Source organism: Haliotis rubra, unplaced genomic scaffold (assembly GCF_003918875.1).
Source record: "Haliotis rubra isolate DU_JTF1 unplaced genomic scaffold, ASM391887v1 Scf632, whole genome shotgun sequence".
Lineage (NCBI taxonomy): Eukaryota > Metazoa > Mollusca > Gastropoda > Lepetellida > Haliotidae > Haliotis > Haliotis rubra.
This window is the reverse complement of record NW_025767338.1, coordinates 237,335-256,984: the sequence shown is the minus strand read 5'-3', so window position 1 is coordinate 256,984 and position 19,650 is coordinate 237,335. Positions and strand designations below refer to the sequence as shown.

At 39.4% G+C, this 19,650-nt stretch overlaps 1 protein-coding gene across 1 annotated transcript in view; it reads right to left on the bottom strand.

Annotated features, from left to right (window-relative positions):
• LOC124256629 (ras-related and estrogen-regulated growth inhibitor-like) overlaps nucleotides 1-17,938 on the bottom strand; it is a 56,990-nt gene extending 39,052 nt beyond the window's left edge. The window contains exons 1-2 of the mRNA XM_046690603.1: nucleotides 17,211-17,938; nucleotides 6,175-6,231 (exon numbers count right to left, since the gene is read on the bottom strand). Of these exons, the coding sequence (XP_046546559.1) occupies nucleotides 6,175-6,231; nucleotides 17,211-17,283 (130 nt within the window). The 5' untranslated portion in view covers nucleotides 17,284-17,938. The remainder of the gene's footprint in view (nucleotides 1-6,174; nucleotides 6,232-17,210) is intronic.
• Between the last annotated feature and the right edge of the window lie 1,712 nt (nucleotides 17,939-19,650).

Here is a 19,650-nt window from a genome sequence, read left to right as displayed (position 1 = left end):
TAATTTACAGCAGTAACAAACCACATCAAGAGATTCGCCGAGATTACATTTATCGCTTTCAGTTGGCGTGCCGCTCTGGCGGACTATTTCTTTATGAGTTGTGACACACATAATAATACGCCATAGCTACGTCATTCAGATTAGAACCTTGAACTTACTAAACTAATCTCTCTCTCTCTCTCTCTCTCTCTCTCTCTCTCTCTCTCTGGGCCCATTTCTGGTGTCCCCGCCGTGATCTTGCTGGAATATTGCTAAAAGCGGCGTAAAACCTTCCTCACTCACTCACTCACTCTCTCTCTCTCTCTCTCTCTCTCTCTCTCGTGACGTTCAGTTATTGCATGCTGTAACACGTCTTAACGTGTGAATGAATGATGTTTTACGCCTCAGAACAAATACAAACTACACTAGACGCCAAAAGAAACGTTACCTCCCTACCGTTATGAATTACTGAAAAACTATCAAAGATATGGTAGAAAGTTTTAGTTTACAAGAAAGCTTAACAACACAGATTTATTCAAATCACGAAACAAAATTCTCAAATGCATTCATATTTAGGTGAAATGCATCTTCTTCAGAAGCGTTAAATTGTCCTATATTCGTCCATGCCGAAATACCAATAACAGTGATCTTGATGTCCAAAAGAAAGGTTGAAATAAATTTCTGTTTTGGGACAATGATAAACCATTGAAAGTCACCATTTTCAACTATTAAAACAAGAAACAACTATTGTAGAGTGTGTACAATTGTAAAATAATCATTCCTATGATTTCAGTCTTTTAAAACATTTTCTGCTGATTTGCATTAGTGAAAACAAGTAAAACGTGTCTTTGATATTGTGAAAAAATGTTTAGGAACATCTAAAATTATCTTTGTTAACATTGTTAAAATTTCTCCATTTTCTGTTGACACATAGCAATATCAATCGCCAAAACGCAGCAATATTCAAGCAGTATTTCCATCCATTTAACATGTAGAATGATTCTATAGGGTATGAAGAGAGCCTAGAATACATGATATGATACACAAGTACGAAAAATATGCCACGATTAACAGCTGAAGAGAGAGAAAGAGCCATTGTGATGGTGCAGATGGGGTCGACATACAATGCTGTTGCCAACGCCCACGGATGCCACCTTATCACGGTTATAAGACTTATTCAGGGCTTCAGACAGACTGGGGTCACTGTAGACAGACCAAGAAGTGGACGTCCACGCATCACAACGCCAGCTGAAGATAGGTACCTCCGTCATTAAGGAAGGAGGGTAACGTTTCTTTTGTCGTTTAGTGTATATTTCGACGCTCTGTAAATAACCGAGGTTTGCCCATGGCCGACTTTTGAAAAGAGACCTAAGGACGAAGTCTGCTTTAGACATATGCTAAGCATAGGATTTAAGCCCAAGCGTTAAGGCTCTTTGTGTAAGTGAACACCTGGACACCAGCAGTTGAAAGCACAAGCTATGGCAGGCAGGCACTCAGTCATCCGTTCCCCTTTAAGATATAATGTGAATCTATTCTACAGAATCAATATTTATAACTCATTAAACAAAATGAACGAACTCTCCGAACTTAATCTTGACACAATTGTACCACCTCGTCTATTACATATTGACTGACTGACTGAATGACTGACTGAGTTTGGTTTTACGCCGGTTTTAGCAATATTCCAGCAACATCACGGCGGGGGACACCAGAAATGGGCTTCACACATTGTACCTATGTGGGGATTCGAACCCGGTCTTCGGCGTGACGAGCCAACGCTTTAACCACTAGGCTACCCCACCGCCCCATTTTATATATTGAACTGACAACTGATAATACTTTAAAGAGTGACAAAACTATTTGCAAATGTGGTTGATAATTTTGATTCCTGTCGGTGATACCGAAGAGCTCCCCTGTTGATAAAGTGCTAGAGCGTCAACAATCCTCTTTGATCGAGAATGGATTACTTACAGTCTGTCATGGTCTGTTGACAGCGGCGTAAAACAACATGCCTTTTGTTACTCACACAACGTTGCGGGTAGCTTATGATGGATTTTTTGCTTATGACGTTACAAGGTTTTAAATTATTCCTGAATGTATATTTGGAGCATATAAAGAATTTGAACCCTAATAAAACCAGGACGTTAAAACTCAGTCGACTGAGATGGAATTAATAATTCGCAAATGTTTCTTTCGTAAGTGCAACAATGACTTCTGTGTTCTGAGTTCTGAGAATGATGACGTAATGATACACGGCGTTACTGATGACCACTGGCATTTAGTCTCAGTATTCTTGACGTAATGTCTGGCATCTAAAACATCAACTTCAAACGAAGTGAAATTATTCCGAGATGTATTTAACACCATGTTACCCCCTACAGTGTCAGCTCCGTCTACAGGTTCTAGAGAAGTTGAAAATGTGGAAGCCATGAGAACACATGGAAGCGAAATGAACTTGAAAGGTTACAAAGATTCTAACGCGAAAACGGCTTCACCAAGACGCAAACATGATTTTACGGCCCATTGGTATTAATTACAAAGTGTTAAATTGTGGTGCACTCGGAATTGGCATATCTACAAATACTTCTTGCATTGTGTAATATCTTAATACGAAATAACCAATTTTCTTCGGAAAGGGAACATTCAAGAATTTTTTCACAAATCGACAATGACATTGATGTCTTTTAGCAGCATTTGGAAGTTGTTATAGATGACCAAGATATTTTATGGATTTAAGCTTCTTTATTCTTTCCCACCCAATAACATTGTTCCAAACGCGCGGGTCTGTGGAGGTAGTCTAGTGGTTAAAGCGTTCGCTCGTCACGCCGAGGACCCGGGTTCAAATCCCCACATCTTTACAATGTGTGAAGTCCATTTCTGTTGATATTGCTGGAATACTACTAAAAGCGGCGTAAAACAAAACCCACTCACTCACTAAAAAAACCTCCATATCAAGTTCACAAATAGCACCCAGGCATTCGACCTTGACCTACAGGTTAACATATCGGAGATATCTTGGTTCTGATGATCCCAATGTGAACACAATAACTCTGCCACCGTGTGATGACCTGGGATCTTTGACCCCATTAACATGTCGAGTTGCTGTGTATGACACGACATAAAGTTCAAAGTGCTGGCAATTGTACAGGTAGCCTCCAGATAGTAAATGCCAGTGTTGCTGGGGATGCTGGGCAGGTGTCGGGATGTATCTAAACGAGAGATGCGGTTACATCACAGCACCCAGTGTTGTGTATACATCATGTAGCAAGATAGCTTCAAGGTTTGGTCTGACATCTTGCTGCTCCGTTCGTTGTCCGAATGAAAGTAGGTCTCCATCAATCCCTGTCAATATTGGCGATCTAATGGATAGATGGTTAAGGACGGTGAAGTGCGTGTTTCCCAACCGCGATGGAAAACGACGGTGTTTACAATATCAATCACTGGCAATACCATATCTACAAATACTTCTTGCCTGTTGCATTATTTGAATGCGACATAGCAGATTTTCTTGGAAAGGTGGACGATCATTGTCACGAATCAACAATGACATTGTTCCAGTGACTGACATCATGAGCATTGGTCTGCGCAAATTGGATACGATGACATGTGTCAACCAAGTCAGCGAGCCTGACCACCCCACCCCGTTAATCGTCTCTCACGACAAGCATGGCTTGACAAATTCTAGCATAGATTTTCACGGGTCCGCTTTCACAGCGATCGTTACCGTATCATTCAGTACCATAGGCGGATCCAGAGGCGTACTTATATGGTAACATGAGCCCCTAGTACCACTTCTACATCTGAACATGTTTTCAATGTAGAAATTTGATCACTGGATTGTCTCGTTCAGACTAGATTATTTACAGACCGCCGCCATATAGCTGGATTATTGCCGAGTGCGGCGTAAAACAAAACTCACTCACTCACTCAATGTAGAAATGGTTTGCTTGTGTTTCCAACTTAAAACTCCACATAATCATCAACAACACGTAATCAATCCCATTTCAGCGGAAGTATCAATGATGTGGACCCCATTCCTTCATTTACCACGGTTATCATACGCCTATTAGAAACTTTGGCGTTTGATCATCCATATACCTTGGTTTACTCCCATGAGAACTACATCCCAAATTAACTACAGGGATATAATTAGGGATGAATTATCTGAGTAGAGGCACCCCCATGGCATGTAATAAAGCACAGCCCATCAGCTTTCCCAGAAGAACTACATGCTTAAAATCCTATTGACCAGTAATTATGTTGCCTCTCAAAGAAATGATGTTGTTGTAAAGGTAATCTAATAACCAGAAAGTAAAGGACAAGAGCGAAGGGTATGCTGTAGTTAGTTAATGTTCTTATATTCATATGATAGCAAAAAAACAAGCCAAGCTTAGTATATTGGAGTAAAGGTAAAGGTATATTGGAGTAAAGGCGATATATAAACGAATGAGTTTTTAAGTTAAGATAGTATTGTTATACACTGTAACCCAGGACCTCGATGCAGTTGGCTACTTATTGAAGCTGGGTTAAACTAGTTCTACATGGATCAGATTGAACACTGAGGATGAAAGTGACACTAGATTATCACACTAAATATATAAGCCTACCTAGATGAACTATCTATCCATCTATATATAAAACTCCAGACTTTATCTGCACCAGATCTTTCGCCGGTCAACGGTTCTTCATGTGTACAATGAAAAGTAGGTGTAGTCATAGGCCACGCATAACGGTAGTAGCTATGTCGTCATCATGTGTATGACGTTACAGTTAGTGACAATAGGTAATATGTAATAGATATATAAGACATATCTTCTTAGGTAGTTGAAAATGCTGTTCTTAAAGCAGTAAAAGTCCCAGGAGAGACACTTAAACCAAAGCAACAAATACAGAGATGGACATTCTTCTATTTGTTTGTACCTACAATCCTAATAACTGTACAATTATGCCCATTATAAAAGCAAATCTTCCAATTTTGTATAAAAGTGATACTGTGATTAAAGGTTTATCAGTCAGTGTAATAAAATGTCAAACACCTCGATGTGGAACTTGTTCAATCATAACTGAAGACTGCAAATTTACATTTTGTGAAGGCAAACTATTTACTATCAAAACCAACATGAACGTGCATGTGAGGACGCAGAAATTACGTATCAGGTTGAGACGATGACGTATCGTGCGGTGTGATATCTCAAATCAGCACTTCGAACGCACACCGAGTTCAACCATCCATCTGACGCCCTTATAGCCACCTTGGAAGAGTGATCGATTGATTGAGTGAGTGAGTGAGCATGTTTTTACGCCGCCTTTAGCAATATTCCATCAATATCACAGCGGGGGACATCAGAAAGGGCTTCACACATTGGACCTATGTGGGGAATCGAACCCGGGTATTCGGCGTGACGAGCGAACGCTTTAACCACTAGGCTGCCCCACCGCCATCTTGGAAGAGTGTATAAGCTGCACGAAAACCGGAGACTGTTTATCTGACGTAACGTCAGCTGGATACGACGTGGAGTGTGAACCCTCACTAATGAACATGTCCTCTTTGTACCAACCGTAAACGTTTACACGTGTAACGTAACGTTACGTGAACTATCACTAATCCCTCTACAAAAAACAGAGGTGAAATACATCCCCATTAAATATATCTGCAAGATCGTAGTTATTCAACCCCAGCTTACAATCATCTCTACTGACAGCTCACCTGATGATATCTATCGTTTGTTGCCGTTATGAAGTTCATGGACCTATTCTTCTCCACACCAACAGATGTTATCGTCGATTGTTTATTTCTAACTGCCTATTGCATGTGAGATGAAACGCTTTAACAGGTTACCCAATTAGTGTCAGAGCCGGAGTTTCGCAGGGATCCCAATGGGCTGACTGATAGCATTTCCACTGTAAATATTTTACAGGGATATGCATTATCATTCCTGGGAGATTTAACTAGACTACTTAAAGAATTTGTGATGAAATGAATATCACAAACAAATCTTTGAAGATTACCTGATTGCATGAACTCACCTGTGATATGACGGTACAGCGCCGTTGTTGAGATCACATGATTAACATGAACTCAGTAAAGAAATGGATGCACAAATCACGATATACGGTACTTGTACTATAGACAGGTGAGTGTCATTGGTCGCTGTAACGTGACTGTACTTTGCTGACATTGGTAATTCAACCTACCTTTATTGGCGTCGTAGTCCCCTATGTATCGTCGCGTAATATAGCGCACCGCAAAAGCTGAAAAACAAAACAAAACATTCTTTTCATTATACTTCATTCAGAATTTCTCGTGTAGGCCTACATATATATACGAGAAATACCTAAGGAAATACTTAATGAAATAACTTTTCAAAGTAAAATATTTATCATACATCAGTACTTTTCAATTGTTTTAGAGACAATGACATAGCCCAGTAGGTAAGGCGCTCGATGGTCGCACCGAAAACCAATGTTCGATTCCTCACGTCAGTACAGTATCTAGTGCCAACTTGTAGTGTCAGTGATATTAGTGGAATATTACTGTGATACTGTTGTGTCTAAGTAAAATATGAACACGTTGGGGGACCCCCAGTTTAAACTAAACCTCATGTATTCCACGCGTGCTTCGCGAGCCCATTAATGAGGATAGGTTGTTAAAGTATATGTCTGGCTTCATCTCTCTGGATCGTTGTTCATTGTAACAGTCTCTGGCCCGATAATTTTACAGGTACCATTATATTTTGCAGCATGCGACATAAAACAAATAATTCACTCACTTACATGTCACGCGTGAATGAGAAAAGCGATTACGACAAGATCGTTGCACTTGTAAGGGTCAAGACTATGAATTCTGTTTCACGTGTACTACACAACATGCATGTTTTACATTACCCAAACATTACTGCATCTCAGCTACGCGGTAATTCCTTAGTCATCTCAGGAATGATAACACAAGAACTCAAATTCCTAGCTACACTAAAAACATATGAATATCTCTCATACACGTCTTGCTCAATACTTCGCGGAGAGCGACCATGTCATGCGAACAACTCGATACCGCTACGATACGCTTAATGGAAAAAAACATAAATATACCCACGAAGTTGATAACGCTTTTGACACGGGGGCCAAGTGAATGTCTTGTCACTTTCCCACTGAGGTAATACAAGAAACCCCACAACAACGTAAGTTATATTCCACAACTTGCACACAATAGCCCACTCCGGTTTTCTGGCGAAATCTGTGTTTCTAAAAACGTCACAATCAACCCTTCAGCTAGAACACAAACCTGTCAGCTAATAAACCTGTCCTTTTTCGTGGTGTTTTGTTTGCGCGTTTTGAAAAAGGCTGATTCCGAGATGCTGTTTTTTGTGATTTGAATAATGCCAGCAATTGCTGCTTACTAAGGGGCATTGGTTCGTGTGACTGTTGCTTTGTCTAACCAGTTTATCAGCATGTCTAGACAGAGGGTTGAATGGGAAATACACGTGTAGCATGCTTTGTAAAAATATGTGTACTCAGCTGAATGTTTGTAGCTTGTGTGAGTGAGTTTTAGTTTAACGCCGCTTTTAGCAATATTCCAGCAATATCACGGCGGGAGACACCAGAATTGGGCTTCACACATTGTACCCAAGTGGAGAATCGAACCCGGATCTTCGGCGTGACGAGCGAACGCTTTAACCACTAGCCTACCCCACCGCCCATTTTGTGTTAGTGATAGAAGGGGTAACGAATATAGTTACTCGTATTATTCAGTTTAATTTCGAAAAAACACTTTCGGTCGCTTGGCCAATGTGTCAGGTACACGTATCGCTGAAATGAACTTTCAAGCAAATAGGGGCGGTGGGGTAGCCTAGTGGTTAAAGCGTTGGCTCGTCACGCCGAAGACCCGGGTTCGAATCCCCACATGGGTACAATGTGTGAAGTCCATTTCTGGTGTCCCCCGCCGTGATGTTGCTGGAATATTGCTAAAAGCAGCGTAAAACCAAACTCAGTCAGTCAGTTCAAGCAAATACCCCCTTGGAAACTACACAAGCAATATCAGTTCACTAATGCTCGGGGGGGATAACATATTAATCAGAGGTGAGTGTTTGAGCAGGGTGTATACAGGCCTGCAATGTTTCAGTCCCTAGAATCAAGTTGAACCCTTGAAGGGTTTTGGCAGGTCGTGCAAATTCAAAACAGTTTGATCGTCATAATTTGATTCTGAGAATGAGCAGGTTAATTATTGTCAGCAGAATGGGATGAATTACGAGAACGATCCATTCCATGCCTGGTGTCGAACTATGGTTTTTTTGCCGAGCGTGTTTTGAACATCATCATAGACGACCTTGCCACCAGCGGACCCCTCGCTGTGAAGCATCTACGTGAAGCAGTCCAGCTAATAGGTTGTATGGAAATAATTACCCCATCAATTCAGTCCGCCGTGTACGTCCTCTCTAACAACATAAACACATACACGTCAATACACACAGACTGAACACAAGCAGGAACACACGTGCATGTAGTCACACTGGCGTAATGTGTTTACTCCACACATCGACACCACGGTGCATGAGTTGCGCTGAGTGGAGTGAGTGAGTGAATGAGTATAGTTTTACGCGTTTTTTTAGCAATATTCCAGCAATATCATGGCGGGGGACACCAGAAATGGGCTTCACACATTGTACCCATGTCGGGAATCGAACCCGGTTCTTCGGCGTGACGAGCCAACGCTTTAACCACTAGGCTACCTTACCACCCCTCACTGATTGGAGGATCCAAATCACCATTATCATCTATTAAAAGGTATAGAAGTCTATCATTCGCGGTTAACTTCATGACTTTGACAAGATATACGCAATCTTATCGCGACTTCACCAGAGATAGGTTGTTCTTAAGAATTCCAAGTATAAAAAGGCAAAAGATCATTTCAGACCGTGCGGTTTTATGAAAGATTAAACCTGGATGGTTTTACGATGTTTTGACAGGTTTTAGTAGCACCGCAATACAGATTCTACAGGTAATACGACACCTCGACGTCTGCTAGGCAAATAACATCACTTGAAAAATACAAATCAGGCTGAAGATTCCGTGTAAACGTTTGTTCACACACAGAAAAATAGTAAGCGCCACACGTCCGTCATTAACTTGTAATTATTCTGATGTGTAATGAGAATATTCTACTGTCACGTTTTGCCAACAACTTGAACAGGGTAATATACAGAAATGATGATGTTTTTTCAGGAAGCTTAAAACAGTTGAGGCGCACAAAAACCGAAAGGTTCACATTCCGAATCATCTTTTGATTAGTTCAATTTTGGAAACACTTTGGGTAAGGAGAGACAAATTCTTCACTGGACAAACACATTCCTATACTCACTACTCCACATCCTATTTCTTGAGCAGACTTTTGCAGGTTCTAATGTGTCGTATTCGCAGTGCAGAGTTACTTCCCTTAGTCGCTAGATCCTTGAGGTTATACAAAGCCAAGTATTTTCCCATTTTATTGTGACGTTATATTATTTTTAAAATAACTAACTAAGCTATCAAGAGCTATTACATATACATGTGTGCATAGTCTGGCCTTAAAGAAGCAATTAAAATATAAAATATGACTCAGCCAGCCAATTTTCCGAGAACCGGAAGCCTAACAGACTAATAGCATCAGTTCCGCACGAAATGTCAAGCGCTTGAAAATATCCGTGGTCACATGCAGCATAAGTCATCATGTAAAAAAGACAGCACTGAATATTGACAAATATTTTCAGTTTTAATTACAGGGTGGATGTTAATTTTTTTGACAGCTGTCAGATGAAGAATCGTGACGAAAAGTGCTTGTTAAAGTACAGTCTAAGTAAACTTAGGCTCCGTATCATTCGTTACACTGCTATACTGAGTCTAACAAAGTCTAGTTGAGCGACCTATGACCGTCCAATCAAATGCGAGACGGCCGAACGGATTTACCCAATCAGACAACGGCTACTGTTTAGGGTTCGGCGGGACTTACAAAATTCCCCGGTCGCTGACACTGATCTCTCAACAAACGAAAATCTGCATAAAACACAGGTATTTGACCTGCAGTATATTCACTTAGGGCTTTCTGATGACATGGTTACCATTAACTACTATTTCCGCAAGCTGACATTGTGGAATATTGACAAAAACGCTATTTTCAGCTTACTATTGTGGCGTGCTCCATGTGCATCAATCTGAAGCGATCGTACGGTAAAATAGCATTGGGAATCGTTAGTTTACAAACTTTTTCGAGGTAAACGTTCAAAAGGTATGTGCGAATGTCAACTTTCGCGATTTGATAAGCTGTGTTCTGTTTGGTCAATTGAAATGGTTAGGTAACGCGACCTCCTACTAGGGTTTGTTAGACTCAGTATAAGCAGTGTAACGAATAATACTGAGCCAAAGTTTACTTAGACTGGTTAAAGTACGGATTCTGATTTGGTGTAGTGTAACCTTGATAGTCCACGGTTGACCCTGGGTTGGCCTTTCTTGTGACTATGGGCTTCATCAATGTCATAAATATCTTGAAAGCTAAAACTCACGAACTGAACTAAAGCCGCTGATCTGAATGATGCAAAGTAGTGGGCAACAGCAGCAGGGGTGGACAGTTGACTGATGGGTCAGTTGCGTGATTCTGTTTCCGTATGTGGAGTTACACATTTCCTTTACTCCTGAAGTATTTCTGTTGGGAATGGTATTGGTGTACTACTGATGGTGCATGTCTGTAACGGCGCTGTGATGTTGTATGAGTACTGGGTCACTGCCGTAATACTGCTGTAACAAAGCTGATATTATGGCAACATATAAGCTTTATTACAGCAGTATTACGGCAACATATAAGCTTTATTACAGCAGTATTACGGCAACATATAAGCTTTATTACAGCAGTATTACGGCAACATATAAGCTTTATTACAGCAGTATTACGGCAACATATAAGCTTTATTACAGCAGTATTACGGCAACATATAAGCTTTATTACAGCAGTATTACGGCAACACATAAGCCTTATTACAGCAGTATTACGGCAACATATAATAAGCTTTTATTACATCAGTATTACGGCAACACATAAGCCTTATTACAGCAGTATTACGGCAACATATAAGCCTTATTACAGCAGTATTACGGCAACACATAAGCTTTATTACAGCAGTATTATGGCAACATATAAAGCTTTATTACAGCAGTATTATGGCAACACATAAACTTTATTACAGCAGTATTATGGCAACATATAAGCTTTATTACAGCAGTATTACGGCAACATATAAGCCTTATTACATCAGTATTACGGCAACATATAAGCTTTATATTACATCAGTATTACGGCAACATATAAGCCTTATTACAGCAGTATTACGGCAACATATAAGCCTTATTACAGCAGTATTACGGCAACATATAAGCTTTATTACAGCAGTATTACGGCAACATATAAGCTTTATTACAGCAGTATTACGGCAACATATAAGCTTTATATTACATCAGTATTACGGCAACATATAAGCTTTATTACAGCAGTATTACGGCAACATATAAGCCTTATTACAGCAGTATTACGGCAACATATAAGCTTTATTACAGCAGTATTACGGCAACATATAAGCCTTATTACAGCAGTATTACGGCAACATATAAGCTTTATTACAGCAGTATTACGGCAACATATAAGCTTTATTACAGCAGTAATACGGCAACACATAAGCCTTTATTACAGCAGTATTACGGCAACACATAAGCCTTATTACAGCAGTATTATGGCAACATATAAGCTTTATTACAGCAGTATTACGGCAACACATAAGCTTTATTACAGCAGTATTACGGCAACACATAAGCCTTATTACAGCAGTATTACGGCAACATATAAGCCTTATTACAGCAGTATTACGGCAACACATAAGCTTTATTACAGCAGTATTATGGCAACATATAAGCTTTATTACAGCAGTATTACGGCAACATATAAGCTTTATTACAGCAGTATTACGGCAACATATAAGCTTTATTACAGCAGTATTACGGCAACATATAAGCCTTATTACAGCAGTATTACGGCAACATATAAGCCTTATTACAGCAGTATTACGGCAACACATAAGCCTTATTACAGCAGTATTACGGCAACATATAAGCCTTATTACAGCAGTATTACGGCAACACATAAGCTTTATTACAGCAGTATTATGGCAACATATAAGCTTTATTACAGCAGTATTACGGCAACATATAAGCTTTATTACAGCAGTATTACGGCAACATATAAGCTTTATTACGGCAACAATTAAGCCTTATTAAAGCAATGTTACGGCAACATATAAGCTTTATATTACATCAGTATTACGGCAACATATAAGCCTTATTACAGCAGTATTACGGCAACATATAAGCCTTATTACAGCAGTATTACGGCAACATATAAGCATAAGCTTTATTACAGCGGTATTATACGGCAACATATAAGCTTTTATATTACATCAGTATTACGGCAACATATAAGCAGTATTACGGCAACATATAAGCCTTATTACAGCAGTATTACGGCAACATATAAGCTTTATTACAGCAGTATTACGGCAACACATAAACCTTATTACAGCAGTATTACGGCAGCATATAAGCTTTATTACAGCAGTATTACGGCAAGCTTTATTAGCGGTAAATAAGCTTTATACAGCAGTATTACGGCAACATAAGCCTTATTACAGCGGTATTTAGCTTTATTACAGCAGTATTACGGCAACACATAAGCTTTATTACAGCAGCATTACGGCAACACATAAAACATATAAGCCTTATTACAGCAGTATTACGGCAACACATAAGCTTTATTACAGCAGTATTATGGCAACATATAAGCTTTATTACAGCAGTATTACGGCAACACATAAGCTTTATTACAGCAGTATTATGGCAACATATAAAGCTTTATATAACATCAAGTATTACGGCAACATACAAACCTTATTACAGCAGTATTACGGCAACATATGTAGCCTTATTACAGCGGTATTACGGCAACATATAAGCCTTATTACAGCAGTATTACGGCAACACATAAGCCTTATTACAGCAGTATTACGGCAACACATAAGCTTTATTACAGCAGTATTACGGCAACATATAAGCTTTATTACAGCAGTATTACGGCAACATATGCTTTATTATTACATAGCTTTATATTACATGAGTATTACGGCAACATATAAGCCTTTATTACAACAGTATTACGGCAACATATAAGCCTTATTACGGTATTACGGCAACATATAAGCTTTATTACAGCAGTATTACGGCAACATATAAGCTTTATTACAGCAGTATTACGGCAACATATAAGCTTTATTACAGCAGTATTACGGCAACATATAAGCCTTATTACAGCAGTATTACATTAAGGCTTATATTTTGATGTAACACTGCTGTAATGAGGCTTTATGTGTTGTAATACTACAGTACTGATGTAATGCTATAAAGAAACTGCCTTTGCATTGATGTAATACAACAGTATTGATATCGTACAACAGCGAATCTATGCAGGTTTTACAGCTTAGACATAGTCGCCATATTTCTGTGATTCTACTGAGACACTGGCTACATTCCCCTGACTCTGTAAATGTTGTTAGATTTGTTTGGCATCAGGGAGCAATACTCATCCAGTAGCTCGCTCACACATATTAACACGTAATTGTCGTATGAAATATGTCTCCAGTGTGCGTTAGTTTGTGAGGTGGAGTAGTCAAGTGGTTTAACGTCCGCCCGCGACACCACATACCCTGGTTTGAATCCCAGGCTGGGATCAGTATGTAAAGCTTTTCCTGGAGTTCAGTGTATTTGGAAGTATCTGCTCAAAATCCCCGTCTTATCTCCTTATCTGCACCCAGTCCTGGAACCAATACACCCAGAAACTCACATGTCATAAAAGCTGCTGGTTCAAATAAGGATCAGGTGCTGACTGACTCAGCCGAATATGTAACAACGTACCAATATCGGTTAAGCACTTGTTACCTCCGAATTACAAGCTACCGCGACACAGTAGAACAATGCTGACTGAGGGAAGCAATAATTCACTCATTACACGTGAACTTCAGCGTCCGTATCACAGGTGAAATATGTCCGACTCCACCAGCTATACATCATCCTCGGTAATGGTGTATAACTAGCAGACACGTTCAGTAAGTCAGTGCAACGCATCGCTAATCAAATTCTTTTCCCCGATGCTTTAGATCTTAGGTAGTACATCATGGCTTATCGTAATTGGGCTGTTCAAGATACGAGGAAAATAGATAGAGTTTGAAATTATATTTCCTATTTCTTATATAATTAGTAGTGTGTGTTTTGTGGGATCATATAAACTGACGTAAAAAAGAAAGTATACATTTGGAAAACTGACATGAAAATTACAGTCGTTATCAAAAGGCTGAAGACTGCTCCAAAACACAACATTGCTACCAAATACACCATCGTCGAATAAACATTGTTAGTGTTACCTTTGCCGACATCAAATATGAGTGTATACTTTGTATATACTTTGTGTATACTTTTCTCCCCCACTTTATATATCGGGGCATGGATGACGAAGAGCAAATATAAGAAACCTTTGTTCACGGGTTTGAATCCCATATTCTTACCGTCACTATTTGATAGTGTTTCGTAAACACATGCTCACGATACAATCGACTTTTATCACTTCAGCCTTTCCTCCCATAAAGATCTGACACTTCGTCATATAACCGAAGAACTGTGTTAATTACTTCTTCCGGCTTACCCAGTGATATACAATGTATTAAGTTAGATATTGAGCCTGGAGGAAAGAACTCTTACAAGCTGCCTCCCCTTGTCATTCCAGGATCTGCTGATCTTGAGCTTGAATCACAGGTTCGCCTATAAGTTTACCCTGAATCTGTCGGCATCTGAGTTTTATGAAATGGACAAATATATCTGGGTCTTCCTCTCACAGTAAGCTGACAGATCGTGATAAAACTGAATCGTTAAATAATTACAAACCTTTCTTAAATACGCTCGACCCCATATACCACATTATGATATGACTAAAGTTAATGTGGGGTAGCCTAGTGGTTAAAGCGTTCGCTCATCACGCCGAAGACCCGGGTTCGATTTCCCACATGGGTATAATGTGTGAATCCCATTTCTCGCCGTGATATTGCTGGTATATTGCTAAAAGCGGCATAAAACTAAACTCACTCACTAACGTGTAAGAGTCGTTACAAGCAAGGATGTACACCCGGTTTGTCCCGGCTATCAACGCTGTGTGAAAGATTCGCCACAAACACCACCACAATATATCCCAAATCCCAAGTTCTCCGCGCAGTATCTAGTGACAGGTGTTATTGTATTGTATAATATGTGTTACATTTGACCACTTTCTATATGACATTGTATAATCATAGGTGTTACTCGTTGAGTCAAAGTCCGAGTTCGATTCCCGACAATGAGTTTGCGGATTGTTCAATGGTGTTCCTTAATGTTACTTCACTGCTACTTGCTCAGTATAAACCTTCTCCCCATGATTCATGGATGATGATACAACGTACAGGGTATGTGTATCCGCGCCCAGCGTCGTCATGGTGTAGCACTGACGGCGTGTATGCCTCGTCATACAAGTATACGACTGAAGCTATGTCTCATCCTTGTTATCCTGTGGGCGTAGCATCTTTATAATAAAGCATAGTTTGAAGGTTTGTATAACACATCAAGCATAACATTGAATCTGTGCACGTTCCGTCCTTTATATAGGGATTAACGTTAAATGTTTGTACGTCACATATTTGATATTGTTAATAACAGTGAATGTTTGTACGTCACGACTTTAGTATAGTTAATAACAGTGAATGTTTGTACGTCACGACTTTAGTATAGTTAATAACATGGAATGTTTGTACGTCACATCTTTAGTATAGTTAATAACATGGAATGTTTGTACGTCACATCTTTAGTATAGTTAATAACATGGAATGTTTGTACGTCACATCTTTAGTATAGTTAATAACATGGAATGTTTGTACGTCACATCTTTAGTATAGTTAATAACATGGAATGTTTGTACGTCACGACTTTAGTATAGTTAATAACAGTGAATGTTTGTACGTCACGACTTTAGTATAGTTAATAACATGGAATGTTTGTACGTCACATCTTTAGTATAGTTAATAACATGGAATGTTTGTACGTCACATCTTTAGTATAGTTAATAACATGGAATGTTTGTACGTCACATCTTTAGTATAGTTAATAACATGGAATGTTTGTACGTCACATCTTTAGTATAGTTAATAACAGTGAATGTTTGTACGTCACGACTTTAGTATAGTTAATAACAGTGAATGTTTGTACGTCACATCTTTAGTATAGTTAATAACAGTGAATGTTTGTACGTCACGACTTTAGTATAGTTAATAACATGGAATGTTTGTACGTCACATCTTTAGTATAGTTAATAACATGGAATGTTTGTACGTCACATCTTTAGTATAGTTAATAACATGGAATGTTTGTACGTCACATCTTTAGTATAGTTAATAACATGGAATGTTTGTACGTCACATCTTTAGTATAGTTAATAACATGGAATGTTTGTACGTCACATCTTTAGTATAGTTAATGACATCGAATGTTTGTACATCACATCTTTAGTATAGTTAATAACATTGAATGTTTGTACGTCACATATTTGACATCTTGGATATGGTTAATAATAACATTGAATGTTTGTACTTCCGTTCCTTCATATAGAAACTGTCAGTGAATGTTTGTAGGTAACATCCTTGGGGATATCATTGAATTTCTTTACATTCCATTCTTGTTAAGAGGAATAACACTGAATATTTGTACAACAAATCTTTGTTTCAGGTTATAACATTGATGATGACGACGACAAACCCGTTAAATTCCACTTTTTATGAAGTATATATTACTGAAGTTTTAGCTTAAGCAAACAGCTATGTAGTGACTACCTTTGTAACCTCTTGCAGATGGAGACATAATTAAATACACACATTAACTCTTGCATCTTCTCATTATACCATAAAACATATTTTCATTCCTAACACGACACGCATGAACTCATATCATTGTCCCAACGCTCATACAGATCTAAGGATTTACTAAGTATGATATATGTATGTTAACATAGCCATGTAATATATCCGTGTTGAAGTTATCAAGATGTGCGTGTTGCACTCATAGCGTTGAAATGGCGTATTTACTAATGCACATACCTGTCTTCCCCACACCTGGGCCCCCGAGGATGACAACCTTTGCTTGCGTGAAGCGTTTCTGCGACATGTTCATCCACTGTGGTTCTATCCACTAACGTTGTTCGTCACAGTCTGTCACATTGACTCAGGACTGAAGTACACTACAAATACCATTTTACATCCACACTCCGTGGTCCGTTCTGTACTTCCTCTATAATCTCGTCCCAAAGAAGAACACTGAATCGAGTAACGTTTAGTTCACGACAAGCAAGTACTCTCAGCGGGTAGTCACTCCAGCAATCACCTCCTAAAACACTGCAAGGTACCCCGTCGGGATAGAAATACGTAACAGCCTGCCTAATATCAAAATTCTTTGAATTTCTGAAATCCGTATAATCTATCACCAGCAGAGGTTAATCTGAATATACGCTTAGAGTATCTATTAAATATCTCTGGGACGTTGATGTATGTCGTAAAAATCTAGGAAACTAAACTCCGCACAGTGCTGTTCTCTGGTACAATCCGTTATCAGGCGTTAGTTGTTCTTCATTCCGAAACAGACTGAAGCGTACGAAAGGCATGGTATGGATTAAAGAGCAAGGCGAGAGGGTTTGGTATCAGCTCCACAGCTGTTTTCAGCATTAAGCACTCTCCCATCACTCTAAGGTAGAACGACTCATAGCTGCCTCTCGTAGTCGCGGGCAGGTTTCGTGAAGCTGGAGAACCAATGGTTGATACATTTGTGAGGAGGAAGAGCGAGTCTTACTTTCCCTGCAGGGAGCTTATGTTACCGGTAGTGCATGCTTCAGTGTGATGTCACTTTTTGCACGTGCCAGACTTGCATCGCGAGTTATCGGTAATATCATCCCAGACGTGAAAAGTGAAATAATTAAATGGTTTAGGCTGTCTAAAAATATATCCTATTCTATTTACAGCGTTAATTTATTGCTCGTATTCTTTCAGCTTACAACGTTCATGATCGAACACACTGTTTAATTAAACCGGTGAAAGAAAAATTGATTAGTAAAAACATTTTTGTTTTTGAAGAGATCAGTAGGTAACTACCTATTGTTTTATATATAAAACACAATACAAAATGTGTTTAGAGTTTAAACATGTTTAGGTACATGTGTTTAAAAAACAGGACAAGATTTGCGTTTGGGAAAACGTTTAGGATCAAAACACCATATTTACAGTGTATGGTATCATGAATGGCGTATAACGTCAGAACTTCAAAGTTGTTCAAGGGGCGGTGGGGTAGCCTAGAGGTTAAAGCGTTCGCTCGTCACGCCGAAGACCCGGGTTCGATTCCCCACTTGGGCACAATGTGTGAATCCCATTTCTTGTGTCCCCCGCCGTGATATTGCTGGAATATTGCTAAAAGCGGCGTAAAACCATACTCACTCACACTCGAAGTTGTTCAAAGCAACGTCCTTCTCTGCTCAATATCTACCTCAAAGGACTTGATGTTCAAGTGGATGTATTTCATCATAAGGGCTTGAAGCTTGTCATAAGTACGTGTACGCGGTCAATTGCCTGATTTTACTGATTTCGTTATGTACGATTGTACGTCGAACTCATGTGGGAATATGTTTAAGTACAAACTCATTGGCGTTAACGAAATGAAATAGGTTGTTCACCATTTGATAGAGCATATGTAGCGTGGCGCTTGGGAACGAATGCCACTGTGTGAATGAGTGAGTGAGTATGTTGTTACGCCACTTTCAGCAATATTTCAGCAATATCACGTCGGGGGACACCAGATATGGCCTTCACACAGTGTACCCATGTGGGGAATCGAACCCGGGTCTTCGGCTTGACGAGCGAACGCTTTAACCACTGAGCTACCCCACCGCCCCCTGTATGCAAGAGTCAGTTGTCCTACACATTTCCACAGGTTCCTTTGAAATTTTAATCAGTTTGAAAAAGAAGGTATCATTACCAAAACCAGAGTAATATTTTCTTATCTTTACATGATAAAAGCAAGTGGAACAGAATAGGAACACCAAGTTATTTCTGTAATAATTTTCCTTTGATTTCATGAACAAACCATCACACACAGACAGACAGACAGACAGACAGACAGACAGACAGACACGACACACACACACACACACACACACACAAACACACACACACACACACACACACACACACACACACACACACACACACACACACACACACACACACACACACACACACACACACTGGATGTGCCAGAATCCAAAGTTCAGCATCATTTTGATCACTGTCTTGCATGCACCCGAAACATGGTCAGTCGTAAGCTTCCTTAACTTCCATCTCCTCGGGGATGTCTCCCACAAAATGCTACCGTGGCGTAAAACCCAACTCCCTCACTAACATAAATGCTATGGGGCTGTGTGTCAGTGAAGAAGGTTACTTGCCGATGCTAGAAGTGAGTGAGTGAGTTTAGTTTTACGCCGCACTCAGTAATATT